Source organism: Adiantum capillus-veneris, chromosome 19 (genome assembly GCF_014529385.1).
Source record: "Adiantum capillus-veneris isolate H3 chromosome 19, ASM1452938v2, whole genome shotgun sequence".
NCBI classification, from domain to species: Eukaryota; Viridiplantae; Streptophyta; class Polypodiopsida; order Polypodiales; family Pteridaceae; genus Adiantum; species Adiantum capillus-veneris.
In genome coordinates, this window is record NC_140949.1 from 6,357,501 (window position 1) to 6,382,551 (window position 25,051).

At 47.4% G+C, this 25,051-nt stretch overlaps 1 protein-coding gene across 5 annotated transcripts in view; it reads right to left on the reverse strand.

Annotated features, from left to right (window-relative positions):
- Positions 1-5,717: 5,717 nt before the first annotated feature.
- LOC147433502 (putative acyl-activating enzyme 16, chloroplastic) overlaps positions 5,718-25,051 on the reverse strand; it is a 210,340-nt gene continuing 191,006 nt past the window's right edge. Inside the window, exons 13-18 of one of the 5 annotated variants that reach the window (XM_086490187.1) lie at positions 23,289-23,426; positions 23,051-23,210; positions 21,577-21,656; positions 8,761-8,888; positions 8,093-8,150; positions 5,720-7,008 (exon numbers count right to left, since the gene is read on the reverse strand). In XM_086490187.1, coding sequence (XP_086346313.1) covers positions 6,919-7,008; positions 8,093-8,150; positions 8,761-8,888; positions 21,577-21,656; positions 23,051-23,210; positions 23,289-23,426 — 654 coding nt within the window. In that variant the 3' untranslated portion in view covers positions 5,720-6,918. Of the gene's footprint in view, positions 7,009-8,092; positions 8,151-8,760; positions 8,889-21,576; positions 21,657-22,544; positions 22,613-23,050; positions 23,211-23,288; positions 23,427-25,051 lie in introns of those variants that run through there. The other 4 variants (XM_086490186.1, XR_015185273.1, XM_086490188.1 and 1 more) reach the window with 4 other exon arrangements.

Here is a 25,051-nt window from a genome sequence, read left to right on the forward strand (position 1 = left end):
GTGCTTGGGTACAAAATAAAGTGAAAAAACTAAAATCATCATCAACATCAGTGCCCGAGGATGCCAAGCATCGAGCGCTATCCGAGAAAGTATTGCATTGGTCGTTCAAGAGCATCATCAATGTCCACCACTGTAAATAGTTGTACTGGACGCCTTCCATGTCGTGCTAGAATAGTCGTGAGCCTCTGTGAATTGGAGAAGATGCTCTCTATAGAAAGCCATCTTTGTGCCCAACTCCTGTGCCGACTGTATCCATGTGCTCCTGGTATCTAGCTAAATCAGATCCTGACGTATGAGTCGTGATCTTTGTCCGTGTGAGAGATAGGGAGGGTGCATTCAAGGAGTACTGAAACGGAGGCAATCTATCCATGCTGAAGCCATGTGACTCAAACCATGATGTCATCTGCCCATACCAACATGCTGTGTCACTCTGCAGTGCTAGCTATCAGGATGACTCCAAGGCTAGCCGAGCGTATCTGTCTCTAGGGAGGTCTCATACACCGTGTATAAAAGATAGTGATCTAGTTGATGCCTCGATCACGAGGGGTGGGGCGGCTAGCTCAGCTCAAATAATCTCACGTGGCACTGAAGCCTTAGCACGAATCATCCGAGAAATCATAGAGACCAGAGGCCTCTCCATACATCTCCATCCATCCGTGCTTCCAGATCTGCCATGGTGATCTAATGAGGGTCCCCATATCTAAACTCTGTAAAGCATAGCTGAAGCCACTAGTGTCAAAAAGAGAGCTTTGTTCGTGGTTCCTGAAACTGAATCTATGAATACATCCTATCCAATCCTCCTAAGGCTACATAGGCTCTTGTCACTCTAGGCTCTGCTGCTCTCCTCGATGAAAACATCGGTCGACTGAAGACTACCCCAAGATAAGCGTATGCATGTGCGTACTCCACTGTCTCCCGGCCATACGTAAATGTGGGTGCTGACCTCCTGACCCACTATGATGTGGTGTTGAACACCATAACCTTGGTTTTCCCAAGGTTGACATGCAATCCACGATCATGAGCAAATGTGTGCAGAGCATCCAAATGACGCTCCATCCACTCCGGAGAGTCAGAAATCAACACAATATCATCAGCGTATAACAACATCGGAATCCATGTCCCTGCTAGTTGACTACCTCTGTCTCTCTCTCTTGCTCTACATAGTCTAAAAACTCATCCACATACATCCCAAAAAGAGTCGGAGATAGGGGGCATCCTTGCTTCACCCGAATAGTGGAGTGGACCATGTCAGACATACCCTCAGTAGTGCGTACTCGCCCTACCACTGTCCTGTTGAAAGCCAAGATCCCCCAAATTATCTCTGTGGGCACACCAATGTCTTGTAGTCTGCGTATAAGTCTGGCTCTCGGCACTATGTCAAAAGCTTTGCGGAATCTACAAAGCTACGGTAGATCCTCTTGCCAATGGTGTCTACCCTCAATCATAGCTCTAAGTGTCACAATCTGGTCAAGGGTGGAGAAATTTCTCCTGAATCCTGCCTGCGCAGATGCTCGTATGCCCTTTCTCTTTGCCCATTTATTCAGCTCCTTCTCAATAATATATGCATACAGCCTAGCCACGTGTGACCAACCATGATGGTGCAATAATTTCTAAGAATCATGGGATCTCTTGACTTGAAAATAGGCACAATCGTGGACATACTCCAAGTCTCAGGAAAACCCTCATACATGGCTTGATTAAACAACATAGCAAGAAGCTCTGCAAGTATATCTCTGACATGGATGAAGTGCTCTGCAAGTATATCTCTGACATCATGATCATGTGCTCTCCCTTTCTTCATCGTTAACGGCCTTCCTTACTCTCTTAGTAATAAAGAAAGTACATCTCTCAAGGCATGTCTCCGGTGGGTCCGGCAAGGTGGCTGCCCTTTTGCTGTGTAGAGAAATGTGGAATATTCCCCCCATGTCTCTGTGGAGGTGATCGCTGGTGGTGGTGAATGCTCATGGAATAGTCTCTGTGCATCGTCCGAGTCCAGATGCATAAACAACTTACACAGATCTCGCTCTAGCTGAGATATATAAGCCCTCTTCTTTCGTCACACTAGCCGGCGAAAGACAATCCGTGACTGTCTTTGTGTGGTAATACCCATGATCACCTTCCTCTGCAATCTGATCCTCGTCTCTCGACACTCCTCCTCATACCAACTGTTCTGGGACATGCTCCCAGATCGTCTCTGTGTAGGCTGACTGTGGGAATATGTCTCTGATGCTGCATCATGGAGCGTCTCTGTCAGTATCTCAGTGAGCTTATCTAGTGGCCATCTTGGCTCCTGGGTGCATAGCTGCTTGTATATCTCATCCATGTACACAGAATTCGTCTCCCTCATGAAGGTATATTGAGTGTGTGGAGACCGCTCCTAGTGGAGCTGTGCTGAACTGAAACATGAGAGTGAAAGACAAGATAGCATGATCAACTGCTACTCCAACTGGCCTAGTGCCCACTATGAAATCCTGAAAGGATGAAGTGAGACATGGCTGGGCCACTGTGCTAGCCCATGTCGGTGTGGAAAAAATGTGAAATCTCCTGATGTAGGAAATCTCTGTAGGCCATTCAAAATGGTCAATCCATGTGCAGTCCCCATATCTATCAAGTATCTTCCATATTCAGTGTGCTCCTCATCCTGTGATAGTCTCGATAAGCCCATCTTTGTAACATCAAGCTCGTCAAGCATCTCCTCTAAAGTATCATAGAATACTGTCTGATGATGGGCAGTCCTAGCATTGAAGTCCCCCAGTATGATAATGTCACCATCCCTGGAAAACTACCATATGTCATCATCCAAAATAGAAAGAGGGATTGTCCTCTAGGTGCTGCATATATTGACGTACTAGGAGGGAAATAACAAATAGCAATGTAGAGATAACTGCTCGTCTCTGCCTTCAGTCTCACCCATGTACCTAGCTTGCTCATCCTTGCGTGCTATATATATCAATGGCTACAACTCCTCTCTAATTAAAACTCCCACTCCCCCTAAGCCCCGTCCTTGATTCTCTAACCGTTTCTATTGTCTACAAGTTGTCTCCCATCTATATCTGCTCACCTTTGGCATGGACTTCCAAGAGCCTGATGTGTCTCATAATAAAAAAATGATGTCTCTCCCAGTGAAACTATCCTCAAAGGCACCTACATCAAGGCGTAGATATCCATTACAGTTCCAGGCGGCCACCTTTAATTTACTCCCACAGGTCCCGCACTGTCATGTGAAGCGTCACTCCATTATCACGACCCTCCCATCTCTATAAAAAGCAGTCTTCCCTTTTTCCCTTGCCGCTCTAATCTCTGGAATTACCTCCTTCATATGAGCAATTTGCGAGTGTGAGGTCGTCCCCAAGAAAAATACCCATCTTCTTAAGAGTGGGTCTTTTCTTCAAAAAGTCCTCCTTTGCTTCCAGAGAGGGGAAGCAGAGGATAAGCGCTCTTTCCTTGGAAGTTTCTCCCTTGCTTTCACTTTTCTTGTTACCTACTCACCAAGCCTTTGTATGCGCCGGTCCAGTAACCCCCATCATAAACATGAGTTCGTTGACCTCTTCCTCAACATTATCTTGGTCTTTGAGGTTGGTAATCCTTGCATGTAAGGAACGCACACGCCTCCTTTGCTCCTCTACTAGTGTCATGTTAATGATGGTGGGTGTGGGGGTTGATTCTTTGCCTTTGCCTTTTTTGGTGACCTCAATCCATTTCTCGGCCTCATCATGTTTTTGTAATTATGTCCACCCAAGAAGTCATCATTTCTTTATTTTGCTCCTCCCCTTCTTTGATGACTTGCACTTGCTCTTTTATGGCGTTGAGCTCTTCCATTACCGATGGTTGAAGTTCCCCTTCTTCGAGTGCACTTTGTGGGCGCACCTCTTCAAGCTCCTTGAGTCGTGCAATCTCCTCATCTTGGGCCGTCACCCAATTCTCAAGTGTCTTTATCGTGCCTAGGAGGCTACGGTTGATTTTGTTGATGGTTGCTTGCATTTCTTCTTTGCATTTTTGGATGGCATCTTTGAGGGGGTCATCCTTGTCGTTTTGCTTCTTCATGTCCGCTTGTTCTATTTGTGCGTTTGTTCCACAATTTGTGCAATTCCTCTGCTGCTGAAAGATCCTTCTCGCTGGCCAAAACCCTAACTGACTTGCCATTGTAGTTGGCTTACTGCTGACAAAACTGCTTCACTCAAGATGCTTTGGACAGTCAGCACTGTCCGTTGCCTGCATCCTAAACCCTAAATTGGCCTGTGCGAACCCTAGAATGATAAAGCAGCCTGCTGTCTGCTGCGTGCAACCTAAAACAAGCTTCTGTCTGCAGCCCGAACCCTAAAAACAGACCTTTGTCTGCTGTGCGAACCCTAAAAAGGACTGCTGACTGTAGTGCGAACCCTAGCACAGGCCTTTGTTTGCGGCGCACATCATCCTATAAGACAAATCTCGAGAACGTGTGGCGAGAAAATGAAATGAAATGAAATGTTATATTAACGTCTTCAAAAGGCCAAAATGACCTATGAGACCAAACCGTTACAAAATTGTGAATCTGATACCATGTTTGGGTACAAAAAGACTAGAACAAAAATACTACTACTACTAGAATCCATCCTCATCTGCACTGTGGATGTCGAGAGAGTATGGCTCAAATCCTCCGCTGTAGTCTTCGTCGATACTGTGTAGCCCCTCTCCTCAATCATGGTCGTCTGGATCTCTGTAGCTGAAGTGCTCGGTCAATGAGAGTGCCAGTAGTGTCGAATGAGTGTGGGAGGAGCTCTACAGTGATAGCTTGCTCCTCTGGCTGTCCCATATCTAGTGAAAAGAAATTTGTGAGAGAGAGAAATTGAAATTGAAATGTTATATTAATGTCTTCAAAAGGCCAAAGTGACCTATGAGACCAGAAAGTTACAATGTGGTGGATCTGGTACAAAGTCAAAGTAACAAGATGACAAAATGACAGAATGACAAAATAAAATACTATGGAATCCTAAACTGCTAGGTGTGAACTAAGCAGCTAAACAACTAGCTGGGATAGCTAGATCACAGGAGATCCAACATCGGTCGCTGGCAGATCTCATCAATCTCCTTCATGGTCAGTAGTCTGATTGGGCGTTGTGCATGTTGAGCCAAAGTGATCCGAATCCTCTGATGCAGCCTCCATTGATGCTATATAGTCCTCCGCACTTGTGGGCGTCTGGATCTCCCCAGCTTAGTCGCTCGGTCGATCAGTGTGCCTCTGGTGTAAGGCGACGAGCTCTGCTGTGGTAGTAACTCCTCCGGGTGTCCAATGGCAGCTCTAAAGAAGTCTGTGATCTGTCTCTAAGACTGGCTAGCCTCTCCTGTCATCAAGCTCTCTCTGTGTCTGCGCAGCTCGAGCAAAAACAAACCCAGGCATCTCTGATCCTCGTACCGCATGACTCTAGAGAATGGTTCAAAGCCCTCTCTGAACAAGCAATGGAAGCAGCCTCGTATCTCGTAGTAGACGGGGCAGTGGCATGTGTAGTGCAACTCTGTCTCAGGCTTGATGTCACAGAGAGAGAGAGAGAGAGAGAGAGAGAGAGAGAGAGAGAGAGAGAGAGAGAGATGAAAGGAAATGAAATGTCATATTAACGTCTTCAAAAGGCAAGTGACCTATGAGAGAGAGAGAGAGAGAGAGAGAGAGAGAGAGAGAGAGAGAGAGAGAGAGAGAGAGAGAGAGAGAGAGAGAGAGAGAGATGAAATGAAATGTTATATTAACGTCTTCAAAACGCCAAAGTAACCTATGAGACCAGAAAGTTACAATGTGGTGGATCTGATACAAAGTCAGAGTAACAAGATGACAGAATGACAAAATGACAAAATAAAATACTATGGAATCCTAAACTGCTAGGTGTGAACTAAGCAGCTAAACAGCTAGCTCGGATAGCTAGATCACAGGAGATCCAGAATCAGTCACTGGCGGATCTCATCAATCTCCTCCATGGTCAGTAGTCTGACCGGGCGTCGTGCATGTCGAGCCAAAGTGATCCGAATCCTCTGATGCAGCCTCCGTCGATGCTGTGTAGTCCTCCGTAGTCGTGGGTGTCTGGATCTCCCCGGCTCAGTCGCTCGATCGATCAGTATGCCTCTGGCGTAAAGCGACGAGCTCTGCTGTGGTAGTAACTCCTCCGGGGTGTCCAGTGGCAGCTCTAAAGAAGTCTGTGATCTGTCTCTGATACTGGATATCCTCTCCTCTCATTAGGCTCTCTTTGTGTCTGCGCAGCTCGAGCAAAAACAAACCCAGGCATCTCTGATCCTCGTACCGCATGACTCTAGAGAATGGTCCAAAGCCCTCTCTGAACAAGCAATGGAAGCGGCCTCGTATCTCGTAGTAGACGGGGCAGTGGCATGTGTAGTGCAACTCTGTCTCAGGCTCGATGTCACACAGGGGGCATGTCCTGGCCTCTGCTGGTACTCCGCGAGAGAGAGAGAGCAACGTGATTGAATGTAACCAAGATGACATGAAAGATCCACCTGTCTCGAGAGAAAGAAGGTAACAACAAAAGCTGGTACCAACAAATAGGCATGTACTAGGGAAAACTAGGGACAATCCCTCAATTGATGCACCTGAATTGGTCTCTTAATTGACATAGTTTGACATAGTCTTAATTGACCTCTTCTCACTTACCCTTGAAGAGAGTAGCAAATCATATGGAAGTGACTCAGAATTTAGTAACTTTGATATTCAAAGTCATTCTAGAAATGATCCCTCATGCTTTACAAGAAGCTTGCATCCCCTTGATTTGATAAGGATACTTTGCAACCATATCAAATGTCAAGCATTTGTCTAGAAACTAAATCACAACCTCCTGACAAGAGTAATTCATCGCATGACAATTAAGTTCCCTGCTATAGTTTGTGAAGGGAAAATTTGTGGGCACTTAAAATTGCTCTGCATAAGTGTGTTGGTTATGATGATTAGAAGAGGTCCTTGATCTGAGATTGGTACTTTGAAGTTACAGCACTTCGGCGTACTTTCATTGTGGGAGTCAGCATATCATTATCCACCTGCCCCCAACAAAATGAACATAGTGATTAAATGCCATTAAAAAGAGAGGGACAGAATATCCCTGACAGAACTAAGTTTTCACTATCATCCATCTTATCTTCCTAATCTTTAACACAGCAAGCCCGGACTTTATCAGCAAAACTTGGTCGTGTCATAGACTTTTTTGGTGTGCAGTGTCATTAGATAAGAAAATGCAATGATACATCAAAGTTGTTGTCTTGAACCCAAAAACTAAAAATAGGTGTACTGTTTCTTTTCAAAAAGATTCCTAAAGCACTTGGAAGTCCAAAAGGCTACAAAATCTTGAAAGGTTTACATATGTTGAAGCTACAATTTACCCAAGTGATGGCAGTGCCGCTAAAAATCTAGTTTTACGGTGCCATGTGTGGAATTACATCTCTCTTTTGCATGTCCAGCATAGAAAGGAATGCTTCTGAAACTTTCCTTTCACAAAAAACAAATGAACGTCTTCCATTTTCCAAATTTTTGTTTCCATCAATATGTGCATACATGTAATACCTGCTTGACCTCTTTAAAGCGATTACACAAAGCCATAGCCAGAAACCTGCCATAAGCCGGGGCCCTACCACACAGACAGAGTGAAGACTGCTGGTCTAATCTATGCAGGAGCGGCAAGACAAACGGTATTACAAGACAAATGGTATTAGACTAGAAAAAGCTTTGGAAAAGTTTTCCAGCTTTTCTTTCCAGGGAGTGTAATATCTCTACATTGGTCTGCTGTGACCCCAGGATCAAGCTCACTCACCAGGTAGAACTCAACACTAAGGAAACAATCAGGGAGCCCTTGTCCAGTTCTCAAATCTTCTTCATATTAGACATCCACACTGAATAATTAGTGCACATGGTTCAAAAGGATTTCCTAGTGATATTTCTTTAAAATCTTGAAGAGCATGCCTGCTCCGCAAAATCTCAAGGCAATGTGTTGTTTGGTTGCAACCAACAGTATTTTCAAAGGAAGCACATGATACACTGAGTAAAGAGAAGATATTAAAACACTATTTAAATCCTTACATAAAGATGAAACTGACCGAAAGCCATTTCAAGGATAAAAATGGAGCTTACCGTGAAGGCCTCGTTGAGCAGTAGAAAGGGACCTATCTTTTCTGGGCAACCAGCAGTGCTGTGCACACAAACAAGCACAATGTGAAACGTCATACAAATGAAAACTTAATCTTAAATAAGGTTTTGATTGTCCTAAATTGGCTACTTGCTATGATTTTCTGGTGTAAAAGGTAATCTTACAAGCTGCAAAATATAGCTACTTCCTCAAAACCTCAATTGGGTTGCAAGGGTGCAATTGGACGATTAAGTGCACTAAACTGTGCTAGTTCCTTCGATAAGTATGATAGGCAAGTCTCATCACATATAACACATGAAAAAGAAGCCTGAATTTTGACTATTGAAAGATGAAAGAAAAAATTTGGAAGTAGTAGAGACTTGCAGCTGACCCGAAGAAAATTTGTGCTCAGGTTTACATGTTATATAATGTACAAAGGACTTGTCTACTAAACTGGCAAGATATAGCCCAAACATATACTGTGGAAAGTTCCAAAAGCGACCAGAGTTTCAGGTCTACCTACAGTAGATCTTTGACCTTTTTTGATGTTGTAATGTGCTTTACCAAATTTAGACATCAGAAATTAGCAGTAAGCACAAGTCAATGTAAAGGGTTATGTTCAAGTGAGCTCCTATTTGTATGTTTTGTCTGTTATTTCTATTATAGCACTTACTGATAATGAAGTTCCTTCCGAATCAACATCCTTATTTTGTCAGAACATGCATCCACTGCATCCATGAAACCTGCACTCCTCAATTCGTCCTTGTTCACAACGATTAATGCACCCAGCCTTCTCTGATCCTATAATAGATAAAAAAAGGGCATTGCTGGCAGTTAGTCAAAAATAACAGTCACCTGTACTCTATTCTCCAAGTTCTGACCTCTTCATTATCATTCTCCAAGTCTTTGAGATAGTCGAGTCATATGTTCTGGTCTGCTGTTGTGTCTTTGTGAGCTCTGTTGATGTCTATTGTTTCCTTTCTGTTCAATCTATTTGAGTGAGATTGTCACGCACATTGCACTGAGGACCACCCACAGTAGAGAGCATGACACATTATCTGCGCTACAGGTGCTCTCATTTTGGCGATCACGGTGGGACGTCAACTGAAATCTCACTATGTGAGGTGCAAATCTTGAAGCTAGTTGGGTCTATCTAGCTTTGCCTACCTTGCCTTGCATTGTTCTCCTCTCGCCTGGTCCAACTGGTCTAGTCCTCTCTCGCCCTAGTCATCTCTCGCCCTGGTCCAACATGTCCTCGTCCCTGGTCCAGCCTGGTCTAGTCACTTGCCTGGTCTAGTAGAGTCTAGACCAGTCTTCAGCCAGTTCAAGGTTTTCTTGCCCAAAGCTTGGTTGGTTTGGTGGTCCCTGCATGATCCATACAAGGCGGTCAGTCGAGCGTCAAAGTGCACTCCTGAGTCCTTTGAAGTACTACAACAGAAGACGACCCTTGTAACCTGTTAGAAGTCCATCAACCTCATCACCCATACCTCCACATACGACATCACCCATTCCTCCCTCCTCCGGTTCCACATCTTCTAGATCACCTTCTCCAGTAAAGCTCTCTCCTATTCTGCGACAGCAGGCTACTGAGCAACAAGCTCAGCAAGGGGCCATGGAGCCGTTGGCTAGCGTTTTGGCTAAGGTAAACATCAAGTTCCCTACATTCAAAGGACTCTCTTCAGAAGATGCTGACGACCATGCAAGGAGGTTTGTATCTCTTTGTAGGGGCCGTGGTCTTAACAGGGAAGATGCTTATTTGGTACTCTTTCCATCCAACTTGGATGGCTTAGCAGACAAATGGTACAGCCAGTTTACAGAGAACCATTTTGCAACTTGGGCAACCTTAAGACAACAGTTCTGTGCAGCTTTCAGGCCAGGTGACTACCAGGAGAAGGTGTTGGATGAGTTGGCCAACATGGTGCTCTGGCGAGAGGAGACTTTTGTAGAACTTATGACGAAAACCAAGTCTCTGGTTGCCAAGCTTCCCCAGCAACCAAGTGAATTTATGGTTAAGGAGTGGGTAGAGAAGGCACTTCCCAAAACTCCTCAGCAAAAACTACGAGAGAGTCTCCGACCCGCCGCCACTCTAGAGGAGTTCATCGCAGCTGCTACGAGGATAGAGGGGGCTAGGAAGCTGTTCTCCAACCCTCCTCACATAGAGACCCCCTCTGTGTTTTTGGAAAGTCCTTCTGATCCTTTACTTCTTTACGCAGGGAACTGGAAGCCCTAAAGTTACAGCGAGCTCTTCAAGAGGAGAGGTCCATCTCTCTTAGACAGGAGACGCCTCCACATCACGAGGCATTGGAACAGATCAAGCGCGAGCTAGAAGAGCTCAAGGGTTAGCAAGAGACTAAGGCTACGGTTTGGTGTAGCTCATGCCGCTCTCCAGGGCACCCTCCACACGAATGCCCCCTTCGGGTGTACTGCCACTTCTGTGAAAAATCTGGACATGAGGACAAGGATTGTTAATACCTCAAGGGATTGCGACAAATACAACAAAGTCTTGGTCCTACTCTTCAACAAAGGCCAGCACCTGCATCCAATATGGTTTCTCCTTGTGGCCATCCACACCATATGCCACCTTTGCTGACAGCCCCTCCTATGCAAGGTATGCCAAGTACTTTTCCATCTCAGAGCTTTTATCATACCCTTGCTCCCTCATCACCTCAAAGCTTCTATGCCTCCATCTCAAACTCAATGCACCAGGAGCAAGGACCACCTCGCCCTTCGACTCGCCCTTTGAATCGGCCCATTTTGTGCTACAGATGCGGGGAATATGGGCATTACCAAAGCAAATGCCCCTTGCCAGAAGGGTCCCCTCCTTGCCGTCATTGCCCTAAAACGAAGGATCCCTACAGTAAGGATTGCCCTAAACTTCGTGCATCCACGGCTTCGAACTCAAGTCAAAGCTAGAATGAGTTTGCCTTTCCCAAGCTCAACTTGATAGCAGTGAGCACCGTTTCTCAGCCGCCCCATTCTACCCACGTGGCTACCCCTCAAAATAAGCCGCCGCAGTTGGCAGAGGAGCCATCGGACGTCCTCACCCGGGCCCAGAGAGCCGCTCTTGGTCTAAACATTCCATAGTTCAACTCCCCCACACATTCTCACACCAGTGGATACCTTGCCTGCAGCTGTTAACAAGCCATCCCCTAGTGCCATGAAAGAATCCAAATCTTTGCTCTCAGATATTGATGAAGCTTTCTTGGAAGCAGTTTCCAATCTACAGGAAGATCAAGGTACCAGAGGCACAACAGGTAGAAAAAGAGAAGCTTACAGCAGAGACAGTTTTGAAGAACACTTTCCAACAAGTGTCCCTCTATGACATGCTGCGGCTAGATGCAAGTTTTAGAAGTGACACCCTTGCTGTTATTCAATCACTTTACCCTGGAGCAAGTCCTAGTGGCAGGCACCTCCCAGTGCGACCATCAGAGTCCTATATGATATCCAATCCCGCTGCTCCACTCACTGATTATAGAAGCCCTCGCCTGACTGTGTCCATTTTGGGTCAGCATTTGTCAGGAGTGATAGTGGATGGTGGATCAGGCATCAACCTGATGCCCGAGTTCACTATGTTAGCTCTAGGTCTATAGCCTACTCGCCCTGCTCCCTTCACAGTTACATTGGCCGACCAACGGACAATCTATCCATTGGGCATAGTGGACAATGTGCCTCTGCAGGTACAAGACTTTACTTTTAACTTGGATTTCGTTGTGGTTCGTCTTCCCCAGGTTGAGGGCGGATTTCCCTTGCTCATTGGAAGATTATGGCTGCGACACACTAAAGCACTTCATGATTGGGGAAACGATGCCATGTGGATACATACTTCTGGCTCCCCGATGCAACCCATTCTCTTAGAAGGAGGTATGGATCCCGTGGTGCAACAGGTTTCTTTGTCAATGGAAACCAACCCTGAACAAGAACAGCCTACTCCACCTGACGGGTCAGACGAGGATCTGTTGGAGTGGTTGGATGCTACCAAATCTATGCCCTGTTATGGAGTCTCTATTCATTCTTTGCCTAAAGGTACAACCTCTTCCAATGTTTCCACAGTAATTAAACCTAATGAGCCATTTGAGCCAGCTCAAAGGTTGACGGTCACAGAAGCTACTCTTGATGCGCCCTTGGTGGAAGCCTTTGATTTGGCGAGCCTATGTAGAAGCATAGAAGCGAGAAGAAATCTCCTCTACAGGAGTTCACACCCCCTCGAATATCAGCCTCATTGGTGTCTGCTTCCCCGACCACGACAAAGCTCTCCTCTGTGTCTAGAAAACCTCCTTCACAGAGCAGGTCCTGCTTGATGAATTCACTTCTCTTGATAGTTTGCTACCTCTTCGCCCTTTCCCAACTCCCAACTCTCCCCCCCTCTCTCCCAACTCAGCCCTGTAGCAGGCTACAGTGTCACTTTCACAGGATACTCAGTTAGTACGGTTGGTCTGGCCTGGTTCACACTAGTCGGACTCTGGACGGACTCTCTGGGCTGGGCTGGGCAGTGACACGTGGCAGGATACGGACGGTGGTCTAGTGGACATCGTGGCCAGGTCACGACCACCACTCACTTTGGAGATTGGCTTAGGTGGCTGACATTTATGAGCCGTTGGGTCATTATCATCATCGTCTTCACCTTTGGTCCAGCATCGTCCTCTAGAGCAGTGAGTCTATACACAGAGCACGTCTGCACCATCCCGGCACATCTGAGCCTCGACACCCCCATTGTACCTGAGAGTCCTGAGCTGGAGCTGAGTGTGCTGCCACGCCAGAGTCTGTATCAGTCTTTGAGATAGTCGAGTCATATGTTCTGGTCTGCTGCTGTGTCTTTGAGAGCTCTGTTGACGTCTATTGTTTCCTTTCTGTTCATCTGTTTGAGGGAGATTCAGTTTGTTTGAGTGAGATTGTCACGCACATTGCACTGAGGACCACCCACTGTAGAGAGCACGACACGTTATCCGCGCTATAGGTGCTCTCATTTTGGTGATCACGGTGGGACCTCAAAGGAAGTCTCACTCTTGTGGGGATAGAATCGTGAAACTAATTGGTTGTTACCTGCACACTTGCTCACACTGTGTAGATAATCTGCAAGTCTGGTCTGTTCCTCTCTCGCCCCTGGTCCTTGGTCTTGGATCCTGGTCTAGTCCTCGCCCTGGTCCAGCCCTGGTCCTTGGTCTTGGATCTTGGTCTATTCCTCGCCCTGGTCCAGCCCTCCTCGCCCTTGTCCAGCCCCTGGTCCAGCCCTCCTCGTCCTGCCAGCTAGGTGGTCTAGTACTGGTCCTTGGTCTAGTCCTCGCCCCGGTCCAGCCCTCCTCGTCCTGCCAGCTAGGTGCCAGCTAGGTGGTCTAGTACTGGTCCTGGGCCAGGTGGTCTAGTCATATCCTCACCTGTTCTAGCACTCTTCACTGTTCACTGCATGACACATACAAGGCGGTCAGTTGAGCGTCAAAGCGCACTACTGAGCCCTCTGAAGCACTATAAGAGAAGACGCCCGGTGGTATCTAGTAGAAGTCCATTAACCTCATCAACCTTACCTCCACATACGCCATCCCCCATTCCTTCATTTCCCATTCCTTCATCAGGTTCCACATCTTCCAGATCACCTTCTCCAGTAAAGCTCTCCCCTATTCTGCTGCAACAAGGGGCCATGGAGGCGTTGGCTAGCGTGTTGGCCAAGGTAAACATCAAGTTCCCCACCTTCAAAGGACTCTCCTCGGAAGATGCGGACGACCATGCACGGAGGTTCGTATTTCTCTATAGAGGACGTGGTCTTAATAGGGAAGATGCTTATCTGGTACTTTTTCCTTCCACCTTGGACGGCTTAGCAGACAAATGGTACAGCCAGTTTGCAGAGAACCATTTTGCAACTTGGACAGCCTTAAGACAACAGTTCTGTGCAGCTTTTAGGCCAGGTGACTACCAGGAGAAGGTGTTGGATGAGTTGGCCAACATGGTGCTCAAGCCAGAGGAGACTTTTGCAGAGCTTATGACTAAGACCAAGTCTCTGGTTGCCAAGCTTCCTCAGCAACCCGGTGAATTCATGGTTAAGAAGTGGGTGGAGAAGGCGCTTCCCAAAAGTTCTCAGCAAAAACTACGAGAGAGTCTCCGACCCGACGCCACTCTGGAGGAGTTCATTGCAGCTGCTACGAGGATAGAGAAGGCTAGGAAGCTGTTCACCAACCACCTCACATGGACACCCCCTCTGTGTTTTTGGAAAGTCCTTCTGATCCTTTAACTTCTTTACCGCAGGGAACTGGAAGCCCTAAAGTTACAGCGAGCTCTTCAAGAGGAGAGGTCCTTCTCTCTTAGACAAGAGAAGCCTCCACATCACGAGGCATTGGAACAGATTAAGCGCGAGCTAGAAGAGCTCAAGTGTCAGCAAGAGACCAAGGCTACGGTTTGGTGTAGCTCATGCTGCTCTCCAGGGCACCCTCCACATGAATGTCCCCTTCGGGGTTACTGCCACTTCTGTGAAAAATCTGGACATGAGGACAAGGACTGTTACTACCTCAAGGGATTGCGACAAATACAGCAAGGTCTTGGTCCTTCTCTTCAGCAAGGGCCAACACCTGCATCCAACATGGTTTCTCCCTGTGGCCATCCACACCATATGCCAGCTTTGCTGACAGCCCCTCCAATGCAAGGTATGCAAAGCACTTTTCCCTCTCAGAGCTTTTATCACACCCATGCTCACACCCCACCTCACAGCTTCTATGCCTCCACCTCTAACTCCATAGAGCAAGGACCACCTCGTCCTTCGACTTGTCCAGTGAATTGGCCCATTTTGTGCTACAGATGCGGGGAATATGGTCATTACCAAAGCAAATGCCCTCTGCCCGAAGGGTCCCTTCCCTGCCGGCATTGCCCTGATATGAAGGATCACTACAGTAAGGATTGCCCTAAAATTCGTGCATCCACGGCTTCGAACCCAAGTCAAAGCCAAAATGAGTTTGCCTTTCCCAAGCTCAATTTGATAGCAGTTAGCATTGTTTCTCAGCCGCCCTCTTCTACCCACGTGGTTACCCCTAAAAATAAGCTGCCGCAGCTGGTAGAGGAGCCATCAGGCGTCCTCACCCGGGCCCAGAGAGCCGCTCTCGGTCTTAGCATTCCAACAAGTTCAACTCCCCCACACAATCTCACACCAGTGGATACCCCGCCTGCAGCTATTAACAAGCCATCCCCCAGTGCCATGAAAGAATCCAAATCTTTGCTCTCCGATATTGATGAAGCTTTCTTGGAAGCAGTTTCCGATCTACAGAAGATCAAGGTACCAGAGGAACAACAGGTAGAAAAAGAGAAGCTTACAGCAGAGACAGTCTTGAAGAACACTTTCCAACAAGTGTCCCTCTATGACATGCTGCGACTAGATGCAAAGTTTAGAAGTGACACCCTTGCTGTGATTCGATCACTTTATCCTGGAGTAGGTCCTAGTGGAGGGCACCTCCTAGTGCGACCATCAGAGTCCTATATGATATCCAATCCTGTTGCTCCACTCACTGATTATAGAAGCCCTCGCCTGACAGTATCCGTTTTGGGTAGGCAGTTCTCAGGAGTGATAGTGGATGGTGGATCTGGCATCAACCTGATGTCCGAGTTCACTATGTTAGCTCTAGGTCTACAGCCTACTCGCCCTGCCCCCCTCACAGTTACATTGGCCGATCAACGAACAGTATACCCAGTGCGCATCGTGGACAATGTGCCTCTGCAGGTACAAAACTTTACTTTTAACTTGGATTTTGTGGTGGTTCGTCTTCCCCAGGTTGAGGGCGGATTTCCTTTGCTCATTGGAAGACCATGGCTGCGACACACTAAAGCACTTCATGATTGGGGAAACGACGCAATGTGGATACAAACTTCTGGCTCCCCGATGCAACCCATCCTTTTGGAAGAAGGTATGGATCCAGTGGTGTAGCAAGTTTCTTTGTCAATGGAAACCAACCCTGAACAAGAACAGCCTACTACACCTGAAGGGTCAGACGAAGATCTGCTGGAGTGGTTGGAGGCTACCAAATCTATGCCTTGTTATGGAGTCTCTATTCACTCTTTGCCTGAAGGAACACCCTCTTCAAATGATTCCACAACAACTCAATCTAATGTGCCACCTGAGCCTATGAAGAAGCATAAAAGCAGTAAGAAATCTCTTCTACAGCAGTTTACCCCCCTTCAAACATCAACCCCTTTGGTGTCTGCTTCTCAGACCAGAACAAAGCTCCCCTCTGTGTCTAGCAAACTCCCTTCACCAAACCCGTCCTGCAAGATGAATTCCAAGATCATGATATCTCTCTTGCTCATGATAGCTGCGTGCTCTTTATTTGCACCCTACCCATCACCCTACCCTTCCCATCTCCCCCTCACCCTCGAGCTAATCCCTCCCCCTCCCCTCGCCCTACCCTCCCCCTCTCCCCCTCGCCCTCGCCCTAACCTTCCCCTTTTCCCCTCGCCCTCGCCCTTTCCCATCCCCTAGCCCCTGGCCCCTCGCCCTAACCCTCCCCTTCCCCCTCGCCCTCGCCCCCCTTTCCCCCTCGCCCCTCGCCTCTAGTCCCTAGTCCCTAGCCCCTAGCCTCTAGTCCCTCGCCCCTAGCCCCTAGTCCCTCGCCCCTAGCCCCTAGCCTCTAGTCCCTAATCCCTAGTCCCTGGTCCCTAGTCCCGCGTCCCTAGCCTCTAGTCCCTAGTCCTTAGCCCCTCGCCTCTAGTCCCTAGTCCTTAGCCTCTAGTCCCTAGCCCCTCGCCCCTAGCCTCTAGTCCCTAGCTCCTCACCCCTAGTCCCTAGTCCCTAGCCCTAGTCTCTAGTCCCTAGCCCCTAGTCTCTAGTCCCTAGCCCCTCGCCCCTAGTCCCTAGTCCCTAGTCCCTAGCCCCTAGCCTCTAGTCCCTAGTCCCTAGCCCCTCGCCCTAGTCCCTAACCCTAGCCTCTAGTCCCTAGCCCCTCGCCCCTTCCCCCTCGCCCCTGCCCACCCATGCCCTATCTAATAAACCCAGCCTCAGCAGCAACCGCTTCTGCCTCAGCAGATGATTTCTCGTGGCGGAACCGGCCACTGCGCTACTCTCAGACGTCTAGGAATGGCTCAGAAGCATCTCTTCAAGGAGCCAATAGCTATGAAATGGCTGGAATGCCTTCGAGCACATCTGATACAGGCTTTATGCCGATTACAGCTTTGGCATCAGCCTTAGCATCAGCTCCTCTCAACAATATAAATTGATGTTGGGAGAGAAGCTGTATCCACTTGTAGATCATTTAGAACAGGATCATGCAGGAAAAGTTATGAAATGGCTGGAATGCCTTCGAGCACATCTGATACAGGCTTTATGCCGATTACAGCTTTGGCATCAGCCTTAGCATCAGCTCCTCTCAACAATATAAATTGATGTTGGGAGAGAAGCTGTATCCACTTGTAGATCATTTAGAACAGGATCATGCAGGAAAAGTTACCGGCATGTTACTGGAGATGGATCAGCCAGAAGTTTTACATTTAATTGAATCTCCTCAGGCGCTGAACTTGATTCTTCCATCTTCAGAACCCAGAGAGTAGGTATCAGAAACAAGAAACGGGATCAATCTTCAGTAGCCTCAAGATCCCTTTGCAACCCAAAAATTCTCGTCAAGGAGTCTGCGTTTCATTCTACTTCGTGTCAAGAAGTCTACATTTCAATCTGCTTCATGAACCCTTCATGCTCTTCCTCAACAACTACGACTGGCCTCTGCAACTCCTTCAAGAGCCTCTCATATGCCTCCTTTAGAGCGACTGCACTTCATTGGTTTTCAGCTCGAGAAGTGCCAAGAGTTTGCTGCAGCTCTTCACACTCTACTTGGAACTTCTTTAAATTCTTTGTCATCATCTCTGCATAAGAATCCGCCATCCTTGTTGTGATCGAGCAAAGAAACCTCCTCCTCCAAAGTTGAATTCTCTTGCCAGCTCAATCATTTCTTGGAAGGGTGGGCCAAGCACTTGCTTCAAGAAAGATGTACATGCAGTACCTATTGGTTTTATTTCACATTTTTTCAGTATCTCCTAGTTTTTCAATATTTCCTCTCACCGAGACGGTGAGCGGTCTTGTGGCGGGCAACCTGTAGCAGGCTACAGTGTCACTTTCACAGGACACTCAGTTAGTACGGTTGGTCTGGCCTGGTTCACACTAGTCGGACTCTGGACGGACTCTCTGGGCTGGGCTGGGCAGTGACACGTGGCAGGATACGGACGGTGGTCTAGTGGACATCGTGGCCAGGTCACCACCACCACTCACTTTGGAGATTGGCTTAGGTGGCTGACATTTATGAGCCGTTGGGTCATTATCATCATCGTCTTCACCTTTGGTCCAGCATCGTCCTCTAGAGCAGTGAGTCTATACACAGAGCACGTCTGCACCATCCCGGCACATCTGAGCCTCGACACCCCCATTGTACCTGAGAGTCCTGGGCTGGAGCTGAGTGTGCTCCCACGCTAGAGTCTGTATCAGTCTTTGAGATAGTCGAGTCATATGTTCTAGTCTGCTGCTGTGTCTTTGAGAGCTTTGTTGACGTCTATTTTTTCCTTTCTGTTCATCTGTTTGAGGGAGATTCAGTTTGTTTGAGTGAGATTGTCATGCACATTGCACTGAGGACCACCCACTGTAGAGAGCACGACACGTTATCCGTGCTACAAGCCCCTACCCACCCCTCTCTTGCCCTCGCCCATACCACCCCCTCTCTCGCCCTAGTCTCTCCCCCTCACCCCTCGCCCCCTCACCACACCTCGCCCTTGTCCCTGTCCCTCGCCCCTACCCACTTGCCCTCGCCCCCTCGCCCCCTCACCACCCCTTGCCCTAGTCCCTCCCCCTCGCCCCTTAAGTCCTTGCCCCTACCCTCCCCCTCACCTTCCCCTCGCCCCTACCCTCCCCTCACATTCCCTCCCCCCTACCCACCCCTCCCTTGCCCTCGCCCCCCCCCCCCCCCCCCCCCCCCCCCCCCCCTCCCCCCCTCCCCCCCCCCACCCCCCCCCCCCCCCCCCCCCCCCACCCCCCCCCCCCCCCCCCCCCCCTCCCCCCCCCCCCCCCCCCCCCCCCCCCCCCTACCCACTCCTCAGCTTCCCCTCGCCTCACCTTCCCTCGCCCCTACCCACCCCTCAGCTTCCCCTCGCCCTCACCCTTCCCTCGCCCCTACCCACCCCTCACCTTCTCCTCGCCCCTACCTCGTCCCTACCCACCCCTCCCTTCCCCTCGCCCCTACCCTCCCCTCACCTTCCCTTTGCCTACCCACTCCCTCTCGCCCCTACCCAGTCCCCTCACCCCCCTCGCCCTACTCCCCTTACCCCTCGCCCTCCTGCTGAGCCCTCGCTCCCTTTTCTCACCAGGGCCACCTAGCCCCTTTGGGTGAGGAGCCGGAGACCTCCTGTAATATAACAATCAAGTGGGCCTTGGGCCTTGTTTCCTTGATTCACAGGTGATGGCGCTTCCTGTAATCGGATCACAGCAGAGCTTTTGGCTATTTCCATGTGGCTCTCAAGAATTCACCTGATTGCCATCCTGTTGCTCTTAATGCTTTTCGTTCTGCCATCACTGTGCAGCTTAATCTTATTTGAGGTGTTACTCCACCTTATGGGCATCTCTCATTATAGAGGAATGCTATTCAGAAAGTGTTGCAAGGTTCATCTGCAAGGATGGACCAGGTCATTTTTGTCTCACTAAGGTTATGGAGGATAAAGATGCGCTGGATCCAAACCGAGCATATCTCTTTGCTGAGCTTTATTCTGTTTTGCCAATTGGGATTCTTGGATTATGCAATCATACTGAGTCGCGCTTATTCAAAGGCTTAAAACGTTTGCAAGCAGTGCAGTGTATTTAAACTCCACTTTTGGGCCTAGAACCTTCTTCAAAAAAGATGTACAGTACCTAATGGTTTTCTTTCACAGTTTTTTCAATATTTCCTCTCACCGAGACGGTGAGTGGTCTTGTGGCGGGCAACCTGAGCAGGCTACAGTGTTACTTTCACAGGACACAGTTAGTAGAGTTGGTCTAGGCTGGTTCACACTAGACGGACCCTCTGGGCTTGGGAGCGACACGTGGCAGGGTACCGACGGTGGTCTAGTGGACATCGTGGCCAGGTTACCACATGGCTGACATTTATGAGCCGTTGGTGGCTCTTTATGGTGGTACATATGAGTAGTAGCGGTTGGTCATCAGGAGTATCTTCTTCACCTCTGGTCTAGCATCGTGGGGAAGAGCAGTGAGTCTATACACAGAGCACGTCTTCACCATCCTAGCACATCTGAGCCTCGACACCCCCATTGTACCTGTGAGTCCTGGGCTGGAGCTGAGTGTGCTACCACACCAGAGTCTGTATCAGTCTTTGAGATAGTCGAGTCATATGTTCTGGTCTGCTGTTGTGTCTTTGTGAGCTCTGTTAATGTCTATTGTTTCCTTCCTGTTCAGTCTGTTTGAGTGAGATTGTCACGCACATTGCACTGAGGACCACCCACGGTAGAGAGCACGGCACATTATCCGCGCTACATAGTGCTTTGGTGATTTTTTTTGAGATGCACTTTTCTCAAGAATATGAAACAGCTTCTACAAACCCATAGCACACTACAAAGACATCGTGTAGTGAAAGGGAATAGAAGCATTTTGTCAAACAAGGATACCACCCTCCACCCCAACAAGTTTTGACCTGCCCGTTCAATTAAACAGCTGCTGAATTTCTTGCTTTTGTTATAGCCTAAAACCGAATCATTTGGTGGTTCTTGGCTAAAATAGGTTGCATTTCGTTGCTTGTGCAAGGTGCAGAGTCTAGTTGACATTTTAACATGCTGAGTTGCAGACCCTAAAGAAGCATGGCAGCCAATGCATTGGCCGCAATAAACAGAACCTAAAGAGGCATGGCAGTCAATGCATTGGTCTCAGTAGAGAAGAGCTTGGAAGCAAATATCCTGAGAATGAAGCTGTGTCAGTGTTTAAGCAAAAGATGTAGATCCCCTTCACCTCCTGAAAACTTCCAGGCATGATTGCAAAATGGCTTGGACTAACGCACTTCACCATAGTGGAACCATCCCAATGACTTTAGGGGAGGGTGTTCTTAGGGCTATTTTACTTTCTTAAACCCCTGCATATTGGACAGCAAACAATCTATCATGAGATAAACACAAGTCCATCGATCCCACCAAGGAAAGACACCATACTTGCTAGAGGTTGAAGAATGTCCACAACTAGCATCCTTTCAGAAACATGTCAAACCATTTGCTGCACTTGCTTCGAGGAAAGCTCTACAAGTAGAATTATGGCAGGAGAGAGTGCTCATTTTTTTATAGGTGTGTTGTTTACAGAATAATCTGCATCTTCTTGCCTTAAATGATGATTTCTTGAAGAGTTAAACTTTTACCACTTACTACTCTATAGGTGTGCTGTTTACACAATAATCTGCATCTTCTTGCCTTCAAGAATGATGATTTCTTGAAGAGTTAATCTTTTACCACTTAGTAGTCCATAATACTCAACTTGTTTATTGTCTAGTTTCTACTGATCCTATTAAGGGATTACCTGTCCCACAACCACAATCTGTTGGATATATTTGCTCTGCATTGCAGCTTCCTCTATTACAATGGGCTCAATGTTTTCACCTGCCAGTAATACTGGTTAGCCAATGCGATCAATTCTAGCTGATTAAAAGAAAAGGAATTAGAAAACTCACTACATGCTTTGCATTAATTGGCAATTGATGGAGTGTTTGACCAAAATCCCCACAAAGAGCCCCCTAACTAATTCATAGTTCTGTGGGTCAATCCAAGAAACCAGACGATGGACAAAAACATGCTCATGTTCATAGCAAACTAGAATTACAAACCTAGAGGGTATCCTCCTAGGATAGGACAGCCTATGGGGGCATCACTAGTTGCTCAACCGGAAGGTCCATGCTATGAATGTGGAGGTAACTATTGGGCATGACCTTGTCCACACAAGGGCAAGAGAACAAAGATATTTGGGTTTTGTGAGGGTTGTGAAAAAGATCACCTGGTCCAACACTGAAAAGAACCGACAAAAACAAGGGGAAAGCGATTGTGAATGTCATTGGGGTTTTGCCTTGCTCTAGCAGACCTGAGTCAGAGCTGATGGGTCCTGTCAATGTGATGACAAGCTCAAGAGGCAGCAGAAAACATGCCTGTAATAGACAATCCAAAACTTCCCGCTCTCAAAATTAACTATAAGCATGAGGACGAGCAATCCACATATAGCAGCAGGAGAGATATGGCAAAGCCACCATTGGTCTCGAGTCTCATCGATGGAACCCATCTCACCAAAGAATACAATGATGGCAGATAGCTAATGTCAAATTGTCAATCAAGAAAGCCAGCATCATCCCTTTTACAGAGTGCCAGGAACATGCTTAGAGTAGGATGCCAGAGCAGAAGTAAGGTCTGGCTAAGGATAGGGGCTATGGATGTAATGGTTAATCACCGTGCATAGGATCTCAAACTTAGTACAAGAGTAGGCTGCTAGAACAAGCTTACATTTGACGTAAGATCACCTTGTTTGAGGCCACAAAGCCCTCCTCTACTCTGATGACTTTCCGAGTGACCTGCAACATCAATTTTCTGCTGTGAATTTTGGAAGTTTCATCAGTTGATACCTGTTGTTTTACAGGTAACTGCTGGAAAACGATGCCATTAGCAGAGACCAGCAGGAAAGGACACTACTGCCTTCAAGATTTGATATTACAACAAGATGCTCCCGATTGGTAAGGCGATGCATGAGCTGATGAAAATGGATTCTGCCAGTGCTATCAGCATAGGTGGGATTTGAGGAAGGTGGGGCACGATTGGTGTCTAATAGAATGAGGACCCTGCTGGAATGCAGGAAAGATTAGGCACATACTGCACAGACACAGGCAGAACGAAGATGGCACGATGCTTGAAATGAGGATCTTCTGGTAGATCTGCTTATTTGAGAACTTCAGTTATAGAAGCTTTTGTGTGTCACTGACTCTCAAGACAGACAAAAGGATTGGGAGCTGTACCAGTCGATAAAACAATGGTGTCTTTAGCACGACCATCCAGGACCACGTTTCCGCCACAGCAGCGAGCTGCGCCTGTTTTAATATCTGGGCAGAGCCATCCTAAGTCCCCTGTATCCAACCATCCTTCCTCATCAACGGCCTTTCTTGTTGCCTCCTTGTTCTGCAAAATATTAATTCTTTTTGATGCATCATAAGATACATAGGCAGAAACAGGTTTAATATGAAAATACAGACTTACCTTGTAGTAACCCTTCATAATTTGGGGCCCACGAACTTTTAAAAGGCCTTTTTCACCAGGTGGTAGTGTTTCTCCTGAGTTGACATCCACTATCCTAATCTCAGTTTCACTGAGAATTTTTCCGATTGTACCAAGAATCTGCAGCGGTACAGAAGAAACAAACTTTTATGAATATTCAATGCCTCTTTGCTTAAGCCTCTCTACGAAATCAAGTGCACAGGTGTAAAACATGTTTGAGCTTCGCTTGCTCAACAATGTGAGACTCTCAAACTTATCTGTAGCTCTTCAACATGGAGCAAGAGTCACTCAGTTTGCAACATTACTGCTAAATATTTTGCTGTTCCATGTTATTTGCGTTATGATCTTGAAGCTTCAGAGTGCAACTGTCATTCAATCATTGCGATGAAATAAAGTTGCCCATTTTTGATCTCTTTGGTTTCTACATTGATGAGATCTTAGATTTACATCACCAGAAGTGGAGAGAGAGGGGCCAACTTGTTTGGGACTTGGATTCCCCTCTTAGATGTAGATGTCTTTTGCGCTTATATCAGATCCTCCATAGGGACTACAGAGACACTTGGAGGCTTTGAAGTTTGCACACTTCTGCATGACAATAGTCTCTTAGTGAACCTTTGGAAAAGCAAGTGACGGGTCATACTAATTTCTAATGGTGGAGTATGCAAAGTCATGCATATAATCGGGAGTTCTATTCAACGGTTCCATATCCACCTGAAGGATGCTGCACATGTAGATTTAATAAGGGTCTGCGGCTTTGGGAGGGCTAGAAGAAAGAGAGAGAGATTTTATTAATGTTTCATAGAGGCCAAAGGAACTGGCCTATGAGATAAAACCATGTACAAAGTGTTGGTTCCACACAAATGCCGTAAGATACAACAAAGAAAGAGTCTCTGCTGTGATGTAAGAATTAAACAATGCCATTGAAGCGGCGGTAATGGCTACTTGGGTTGCTGTTCAGCAGTGGTTTGTTGGCCTTCAAGTTTACCTGCATTCCACTGTCCTTGATGAAACATAATTTCATGCTGAGCTGGTGCATCAAGTTTCCTCAGCAGTGTTCGAATCTTTGCAATGCATTTTGGCACGTGCAAGATCGTTGCAGCAGCGCAAGGATGCAGCTGAGGGGATATGGTATGTAAAGCCTCGAAGTCGGCATTATTGGCACATTTGTCCGATACACTGAAGGTGATGATGTGCAATTTGAGGATCCTGAGGGAGTGCTTTGATTTCATACGTGACCTCTTGTGCTGAGTCAGAGACTGTGGATGGATATGCGTGTGGTGTACAAGACATAAAATGGCATAGAATGGTGTAGGGATGTACACGAGGGCTGGATGGAGCTCTATACACTATGGTGCTCAATGCATATCTATAGGTCTGGGAAAGTACAACAGCAAGAAAATGAATCCTAGTCAGCTACATCTTGTGGTGATGGGGGGTGTAGTGTGCTGTACATAGGAAAGCTCGCTGTAAAGATTTGCATGATCTTCGTAGGGTTCGTACTCCTCCATTGTGCAGTCTCTCTTGGGAGCGTCTTAACTCCTTGGAATCTGGCTCTAATGTCCTGTATCACCCTTCTATGCCAGTGTGACCGGGTCTATAACCAGAGCGCTCTCGGACGTTGACACGCTCTATCCCCCTCTTTTCTACTGAAGGTGACCTTCTGCTGTGATGTCACACCCTGGAAAGATGTCATTTGTGCAGGTTTGAAGAACTTTGTGAGCCTAGTCTGTCTAATTTTGTCTCTC